Source organism: Lathamus discolor, chromosome 12 (assembly GCF_037157495.1).
Source record: "Lathamus discolor isolate bLatDis1 chromosome 12, bLatDis1.hap1, whole genome shotgun sequence".
NCBI classification, from domain to species: Eukaryota; Metazoa; Chordata; class Aves; order Psittaciformes; family Psittacidae; genus Lathamus; species Lathamus discolor.
Window position 1 is genome coordinate 4182506 of NC_088895.1, and position 8956 is coordinate 4191461.

Sequence of the window (8956 nt, forward strand, 5' to 3'; positions counted from 1 at the left end):
TTCTCCAAGGCTGCGTCCTGTTAAAAGGCCTCGTAAGCGTGTTACAAAACCAACAAACCCCTTTAACTCTCTATCTGCAGCGCTAAGTCTTTGTTTCCAAAAGCAAAGCATTGTGGAAGACCCAAATTGATGTACCTGGGAATTAGCAGCTGCTGTTAACGTAGCCGGTGACTGGAGCGCAGACGCTGGGTCCGGCTGGTGCCTGAGGCTTTGAGGAGCACCAAGCCCAGACAGAAGGGCAGACTCGGAGGCAGACGTTATTTGCTCCGCCACCCCGAAGCGAGTTCCTCCCCGTGTGCTGTCCCACGCACTCCAGCCCTCCCCGGTGTCCTCCAGAAGAATCCCCGCTGAATCTGAAGTTCTCCTGCGTAAGGAGCCACAGGGCAGCGCTGAGCTCCCCCTGCTCCTCCACAGCCCTTGCCCCCCAGGCAGGTTACAGTGGTCCGAGGTGCTCTCCCCCTCCTCACCGCCCGAGCCGGGCAGCTGCGCGCAGCCCCGCGGGGACGCGCCGGTGCCGGGGACGCGCCGGTGTCGGGGCCGCGCCGCTCAGCCCCGCCGCAGCGCCGCCCGTTGCCTCGGCAACCGACCGGCTCCCCGCTTCCCGCCGCCGTCCCACAGCGCTTTGCGCTCCGGCCGCGCTGGAGCTCCCTGATTGGAGGGGGCGGAACTCCTCCCGCAGGAGCCCGGCGCTGAGCGGGGCTCGCCGCGCTCCGGGGGCTCCGCCGGGCGGCCTCGCTCCTCCCCGCCGCCCCCTCCTGGGGAGCCGGTTCCACCCTCGCGTCGCTCCCCGGGCGGGCGGTGCCGGCGCTGGGCCCCGCCGGCCGGCAGGAACCGGCTCCCCGCTCTGCGCCCGCCGCAGCACGCCGCCGGCCCCTCGCCTCTCAACCAAGCCTGCTCAGCCGCTCCCGCCGCCCATTGGCCCGGCGGGTTATGAATATGCAAATGAAGGCCCGCGGTCACCCAGTGGCAAACGGACAAGAAATTAATATTCGCGTTACGGCGCTTGGATTGGCCGTTGCGCGCTCCGCCCCGGCAGCGGGTTAGGCTGCCCCCTGGCGGCGGCAGGAAGGGGCGGGCGCGGCGCCGGGAGCCCGAGATGGTGGGCGCCGGGGCGCGCGGGGCGCCGCTGCTGCCGCCCTTGCTGCTCCTGCTGCTGCCGCCGGTGCTGCGCGGCGCGGCGGGCGGCCTCGCCGACAGCGTCGTCTGGGCCGTCAATGCGGGTGGCGATGCCCATGTGGACGTGAACGGCATCCACTTCCGCAAGGACCCGCTCGAGGGCCGCGTGGGCCGAGGTGAGGGCGGGGGGGGGGACGCCGGTGCTGCGCGGATTGTCGGTGCGGCCGCTCTCTGTGCCCGCCCGGCTCCGCTCCGCTTGCCTCGGCGGGGGTCCGGGACCCGCGTCCCACCGGCGCCGTCCCGTCTGCCCCGGCCCCGCCGCGGCCGGTCGGTGGTTTCCGCGCTGGGCTGAGGTGGCCCGAGCGGGCCCGCGGTCGGGGTCTCCGTTCGCCGTCCGGGCCCGGCGTGGCGAATCGGGTTGCCGGGGGACAGCGGGGCCGAGACCCCCCGGCACGGGACTTACCACCCGCCGGGACCGCGGCTACCCCGTTCCCCCGCCGGGCCCGGCTAGAGCGGGCCCAGGGCTGCGGTGTCGGCGGGGTGAGCCCCGCAGGCTTCGGGCTGGTTTTCCCTGCCTCGGGCTGTGGGTTGTGTAATGCCGGAGGGGAAGTGGCTCCTCGCGGGCTGGAGTGGAATTTCGGCTGGGAAAGGCGACGGGAGCGCTCCGGCTGCCAAACCGGGCGCTTTTCTCCTTTTTTTTTCCCTTCCCGTTTTCCACCCAAAGACCCCAGTTTCCACTGCGGGATCGCGGCGCTCGGGAAAGTGAGAACACGCTTTGCCCGCTCTCCGCAGCCTGGCTCACGGTGCGGTTCATGCCTGCCACCAGCAGCCCGGTGCCAGCCGCGGGGAGCACGGCGCGGACTGCTCGATGCAGCCCCGGTGCTGGGGCAGGGCAGGAGGAAGGTGCTCCGGTCCTGGCAAGTGTTCAGGAGCAGGGCAGGGGCGGAAGGAGAAGTAGATGGGCTCTGATCAGCTGCTCCAGCTACTGAATCAGTAAAATCTGATATCTATCAGTAAGGGCAGGATGCAGAACTGATACTGCGCTTGGGTTGCATTCTGCTTCCCCTGAAGCTCTCCGGTTGGATGAATTTGATGTGTTTCTGATAACCGGTGCGCTGGAACTTGGGCGATTAACAAATCCATTGGGAAGTGAAGCTGTGCTGAGTGGCTCCTGCTGCCAGTTCTAGGCGGGTGGTGGAGTGCAAGGGGAGGTGAGCTGTTGACTTTTAAAGTCTGACCTTCCCTGTTTCTGTGTAGGATGGTGAGATTGTGCTATACAGCCGGGACTGCCGCAGCTCACCCTGCAGGAGTGCCATCCTGAGTGGAGAGCTGTTGGGATGCAGTGCATACAGCGAAGGTCACTTTTAAATATGAGCATGGTTTGCATGGAGCTCTTTTACCCCCGTGGAAGCAGGCACTTCAGTCACGCAAGGTGCCCTGGTCCCTGTAGGTCAGCTTCCCTTTACAGACTTCTCACATGTGTGGCTTGAATGTCATTGTGGACTTGAACAGTTCAGGTTTAGCTGAGGAGAAAAAAGGGTCGTCTTTTGAAGCATGCTGCCATGCGCTTCCTCTGGGGACAGCCAGGCTGTTACAGTAATCCTGCTCCAGCCAGTGGTGCCAGGCACAGCAGAGGAGACTTTACCCCTTTGAGCTCTCAGCTGCTTTTCCCTCAATGGCTTTTTATTGCACCATTGTTCACATTACTCCGGGCTCCTCTCTGTATTGATAGGCATGTAATGGCTACAGCAGAAATACTGGCTGGGAGGAAGCGAGACCAGGGGGTAGCGTTTCTGGGCAAATTAAACCCTGGGTTTCTTTTCAAGCTTCAGTTCAGATGCTGTGCCCTGGAGGACAAAATGTGCTGATGGCAATTACAGAACAGCCAGGTGCCAAACACAGTTGAGATGCAGCTTAATGCTGAGCTACTTCAGCACGTCCAGCGCTGTCAAGTCAAGCTCACTTCCACAGCTGTGTCAACAGACCTGTGATGTGCAAGTGACAGGTCTTTCTCTCCAGTTACCTTCTCGTTACTTTCTTCCTATGCAGGCTTTCCTCTAATAGGAGCTGACTGCTGTGGAGTCCTTGGTTTGCTCTCTCTGTAATCTGTAGCTGGCCAGAAGTACCTGTGGAGGAGGGCAGGTTAAACTTTTCACCTCTGTATTGCTGGTGATTAGAGTCTTCAGTCCTTGCGCCTGGCTTCCAGGGGTAAAGAGAAGCAGGAGATTGCCTGAGTGAAACAGGAGACCAAGAACTGGCATTAATTTCCTCTCATTTGCATTGGCTCCATCGCTGGCAACGTAGGCTGCGTTTGTAGTCCTTGCTTTGTCTTGGCTGATGCACTGTCTGTTCCCATGGAAATGGGGTGGAAGTGGCAAGTGTCAGCGGAGAACTTGGTATAGATCAGCTTCCCCTGCTGAAGTGCCAGTGGCCACAGTCCTCCCTCCTGCCCCTGCTTCGCGGAGGAATTACTTGATCTGGAGCTTGAGGCTTGCGCGGGTTTGTACAGTAACCCTGACACAACAAAATGGCAAGTTGGGTTAAGGCTCTTTGAGGGCTGCTCTAGGGGTGGTGAAATAAGGACGTGAGAAGAGGCAAATTTTACTATTCCTGTTATTTTCTCAGTTATTGTCCCATTTGGGAATGTTGTTTGGGCCTTTCTAAGGGGGTTGTTCAGATGCCTGCAGGCAGCGCCCATTTGAGTTGATGGAGCTGCTGGTGCTCTTGAAACGTTCGGGTATCTTCCTTGTTTCCTTCCTGTCTTCAAGCTGGCAGTTATTGCGTAGATGTGGTGAGAAGAAGGGGTTTTGTAAGATGTCTGATGCTTTTCTTCCATTCATGGCAGAAAATTCCATTTCTTCTGCCATTCCCCAGGTTTTCGCACATCTAAAACCTGATGCCATCGACTGCTAACTCCAAATCTGTTGGATGAATGAGCCAAGTCAGTCCTACACCGACTGTTTTGGGTTTGTACCCAGCTTGTGATTTGAAAAGCTTGTGAAAATATTCTAGGTGGTTTTCCTCTTTGAAGCAGGAGTCAATGGCCAAGTCCTTTGGCTCAGAGCCTGTTTGTGAGACAGGCTCTTCTTTCTGAAGCTGTGCAAGTGAGTTTGCTGTGTCTGAGACTGCAGCAGGTCCAGACCTGCTTTTCTGCAGGACCTGGGTTCTGGGGCTTTGGCTGCCTCTGCTTCAGCTCAAGTAGTGCCTCCTCCTGGTCAGAGCAAGGAGGGGAGACAGGTCTGACAGGGATTAAGCAAGGGTTAAGCACTTCAAGGGTATCTACATAAAGTGCCTGAAATTAACCCTTCCTCTCACTGTTTTGTGCTTGAAACCCAGCTTCTGACTATGGTATGAAGCTGCCAATCTTGAGGTCCAATGCAGAAGATCAGATTCTGTACCAGACTGAGCGTTACAATGAGGAAACCTTTGGCTACGAAGTCCCCATCAAAGAGGAGGGTGACTACGTGCTGGTGTTGAAGTTTGCAGAGGTCTATTTTGCACAGTCTCAACAGAAGGTAAGCAACAGCTCCTTGCTTGTCTCTTTGATGCAAATTCCTGGCTAAGACCGTGTATGTTCAGGTTGCTTCTGCTGCTTTGTGTGCTGGAGCAAGGAGTGAAGGCAAGTACTAAGGCAGTAGTGGTTAACTTACCTCCCAGAGCTTTCACAGGCTGTGGAACTTGAGCTGTCTTCCACATTCCACATATACAGTTGGCCTGGAAAATGGCATTACAAAGCATTCAAACATGGGCAGCTAAACTAGCACTTGAGCTTTATGATCTCTTTAGGTTGTTCAGGCTTTGAGAAGAAGTGATTTTGCCTTTTTCCTGAGTGCTTGTTCCTGACCTGAGAGCAGGCTTGTCCTGGAGGAAGTACTGCACAGATTAAATCAGGGAGGTGATCTGGGTTAAAGAACCTACTCAAACAGCAACGTTGTAAGGCTTCGTCCTGGTTCAGTCTGATCCTGAAAACACAAGAGTTAAATTCAATCTCTTTATTGCTCTTTAGAGAAGAATAATCCCTGTCACTTCTGAAATCCCTCATGTACAGACGTGGAAGCAGAAGCACAAAGAACTCAAAGCTCTGTGATGAATTGGGAGAGAAGTAGTGTGTGTTTTAGTCCGGCGTTCCCCTGACTCCATCAGCTTCCTTAGAGCCCTGCTCCTTAAGCACTGTGCTGCCTTCCTGCCAGAGAAGTATTTCAGGGAGCAGAACTGGTGGGGCTGGCTTACAGAATGGATGCAAAAAGCAGCCTCACATTAAACTGAAGGGCTGAGGCATCTTTGGTTCCTCTTCCTTCATGTGGCTGTGCTGGGATTCCCCAGGTGCTGAGTGAAGGTTGAGTCATTACAGCCCTGAGGAGGACTTTCACTCTGAGCTCACAGATGTGGTTAGCAGTTCGGCATTTTACCTCCTCCAAACCCTTTCCTTCACCAGCTTGTTTCCTCTGCTCTGCTCTGCTGCAGGCTGTTGGAAACTCGTTCACTCCCTAGGGTGTGGTGCGCCCCAGCACCCTGGGGTGGTAGGAGCAGGTCCTCAGCCAGTAGGTGAAAGGAAAGATGTGAAAGAAAAGTATGAACAAACCAGAATAAAATCTTGCTGTCCTTCATTCTGAGCAGATGGAGGGGGTGTTTTAAAAGAAGGAGGCAGATTTCAAGGTATTTTAAAGCGAAGTTAATGCTTCAGTGTCTTTACCTGGCTGCTTTTGGGCTCTGAATCCTTCCTAAGGGAGGGGAACAACATGTGTGGTGGGACAGCGCATGCTGCAGTGGTTTCTGGTCCTGGGTGCATAACAGGCAGAGACCTTTCCTGTTGGGTTCCCATTTCAACCATCACACGCCTGAATCCCTCCTGACACTGTCATTTCTTCCACCCTGAAGGTGTTTGATGTTCGCTTGAATGGCCACGTGGTGGTGAAGGACTTGGACATTTTTGACAGAGTTGGACACAGCACAGCTCACGATGAGATCATTCCCATGAGTATTAAAAAGGGGAAGCTGAGTGTCCAGGGAGAGGTTTCCACGTTCACGGGGAAGCTCCACATTGAGTTTGTAAAGGTAACAAGGTTTTTCTGTGCAGAGCCCTGGGCTTCCTTTCCCCCTTCTTCCCCAGCCATGTGGTGCAGGCTGTGTGCTGAAGGAGGAGAGGTGATGGTAAGGGGGGGGAGAGTATTTTTTGCCTCAGATCTGCAGCAGTGATTTCCTTCTGTGCTTTCTCTAGGGCTACTATGACAATCCAAAAATCTGTGCCCTATACATCCTGCAAGGAACAGTGGAAGGTAAGCACAGTTTCTGAGCCAGAAGGCTCTCTTCCCCCTTGGAGAGTTGCCTGTTGCTTCTCAGACCATGAGATCATAGCTCTTGCTGACCCACCTCTGCCAAAAATGTTTCCTCTCTCAGCAAGTTCCCACAGAGTGAAATAGGTGCATAGGGTCCCCCTGTGCCTCCAAGTGCACAAAGCTGTGCATTTTTGGAATAAGAAAAAAACCAATGTGGTTTGAGACTCCCTGTGTATAGGGTAGAGAAGAAGGGAACGCTTCTGGTCAGTCTTAGCTGAGAGCTACAGGTGAATTCCCTCTGGCCTTGCATGACAGCAGCAGCCCTGCAGACAAGCAATTCACAAGGATTTTTTAGCTAGTAGCTAAGTGTTTCTTGCCTGGAGCTTTGTTTTGTCTCCTCAGCTTGTGGACAAGGCAGTGTGTGTTTCCCCAGATATCAGTTCCTCTGCACAGCAGTAGGGAGTGCTAATAAAGTCCTTGCTCTTCCATCACCCTCTTTGTAAGCCTGTATTGGAGCTCCTCTAGCTCCTAAACAGAGAAGGTTTAGGACCCCACGCTGACCAAAGCATCAGTTTGCTTTACTATTGGTCAGGAGTTGCCGAGTGATGCTGAAGATCTGGTGCATAACCTTGTGGTCGGGAGGAACCTTGACGTGTGGGGACCTACCCTTCATGCGCCAGGCTCAGAGGGCTGGGTCTGAGTGGGGCTGGGCCATGGTGCTCTGATAGGGCTGGGGTTAAGGGGGTGCAGTGATGTGAGGTAGGACCATTTGTGGAAAGGGTTGTTCCCATTGCTGTTTGCACCTCTGTCTGCAGGCCCTGCAGGTAGCAAGTGCTTGTTCTTGACTAGATCTCACTGAGCAGCTGTGATACCTGACTGTGTATACTCCAAGTGTGCTTTTGTGCTATAACTTCTGCTGTGTAACATATAGACGGGGTGGAATGCTGTCGTTTTCTTTGCAGACTGGGTCTTTAGATGCTCTTGTGTCACGGAGGAAAGAAATAGCGAAGTGAGCCTCTGCGAGGGGGGATGCTGTGGCTGTGGTGTTGATGTGGTGTCAGGTGCCCTGTTGTCCTTCTTCGTGCTGGGTCAGGGATGGGGGAAGGCAGGGACTCGGGTGACTTCCCATGTTACATCCTGCTGCCTCGCAACCTTTTGTCTTGTCCAACAGATGTTCCAAAGCTGCAGCCGCACCCAGGTCTGGAGAAGAAAGAGGAAGATGATGACGAAGATGAATATGATGATGGCTCAAGTGTTAAAAAACAGGCAAATAAGAACCGGGTTCAGTCAGGCCCACGCACACCAAACCCCTATGCCTCGGACAACAGCAGCCTCATGTTTCCTATATTGGTGGCCTTTGGTGTCTTCATTCCTACCCTCTTCTGCCTCTGCCGATTGTGAGAGCAAGCCCCACAGAGCATCAGCCAAGGGGCTGGGAGGGAAGGAGTTGGACCAAACACGGTTGCTTTTGATTTCTCCATATTGTTCATAATTTAAGGAAAAAAGAAAAAAAAAAAAAAATTCATTTGGAATGAATAGCAGGTCCAGGTAAGAGGGAGCTTACCTTCCCCCTGCCAGCAAGCAGCGAGGCCCTGGCCTTCCCCTTCGCACCATGTGCAGCCTCCGATCCTCCCTGGGGCATCCCAGAGTAAACTGAGTCCTGGCCGTCTACTGGGCTGGTGTAGGCTGATGCTACCGGTCCTGGGCCATGTCCCAGACTGAGAGAAAGCCATGTGCTGGAAGACCTCTGCCTTTGCTGGGTGGAATGCGGTTCCTTAAGCAGGGAAGCAGCTCCTAAAACCAGGCCTGAGTACACGTTTTGTTCAGGAGCGTGGAAGTGGTGTGGTGCTCTGGGGTGACTAACAACGGTGGAGGACAGAGCCTGGCTCAGCATCTCCCTGAATGTGTGCAACACGATGTATGGTACTCGCCTGCAGAAAGATGCCAAGACTCCGGCTAGTGGCTAAGCCTCTGTGGAGATGTTTCCCTCCTAAGACTGCAAGCTGTGCCAGGAGCAGAGGGATTTATCTGGCCTGATTTGCTGCACCAGTTGGGAGAGACTTTCCTAGTTTGGCAATTGTAATGTTAGAACCATCGCAGAGGGATTCTGCTGTAGCCTGTGAGAGGCTGACGTTAGCGTCTGATCAGATGCACTTGTATTGATTATGGCTTTTGTTTCCTTTATTATCCTTTTCAAAGGTTTCATTTTAAGCCCAGTTCCTTGTTTTGCCCTTTCTATCAAGTGACCTCTCCTTCGAAAGAAGCTGAGAAAGAGGCGACCTAGAGAGGAGATCCTGGATTTGTTTCTTGACCTTCCCAACAGTTAGCTCCCTGCCCTGTACCTGTGAAGAGCCTGTGCTGTAGGACAGAGTGGAGCACCATCATGGATGCTCCCTGTGAGCTCTCATTCCCTTGCAGGGACCAGCCCTACCTGCAGTGGTGAGAAGTGCAGTGAGTTGTTCAGTGTCTTCTGGTAGCTCAGCCTTTTGCCCATCGCTGTAGTGAAGGGGCAGATGTCCAACATTTCAGTACTGTAGAGCAAGGTGATTTGGTGCCCTCCAGAG

The 8956-nt window shown here is 54.6% G+C and overlaps 1 protein-coding gene across 1 annotated transcript; it reads left to right on the forward strand.

Annotated features, from left to right (window-relative positions):
- The first annotated feature begins 1045 nt into the window (after window positions 1–1045).
- On the forward strand, window positions 1046–7869 carry MLEC (malectin). Its single transcript, XM_065692243.1, has 5 exons — window positions 1046–1292; window positions 4453–4631; window positions 5995–6171; window positions 6335–6392; window positions 7564–7869. Exons 1-5 carry the CDS (start codon window positions 1097–1099, stop codon window positions 7791–7793), a joined length of 840 nt encoding a protein of 279 aa, XP_065548315.1. The 5' UTR covers window positions 1046–1096; the 3' UTR covers window positions 7794–7869.
- Window positions 7870–8956: the final 1087 nt, after the last annotated feature.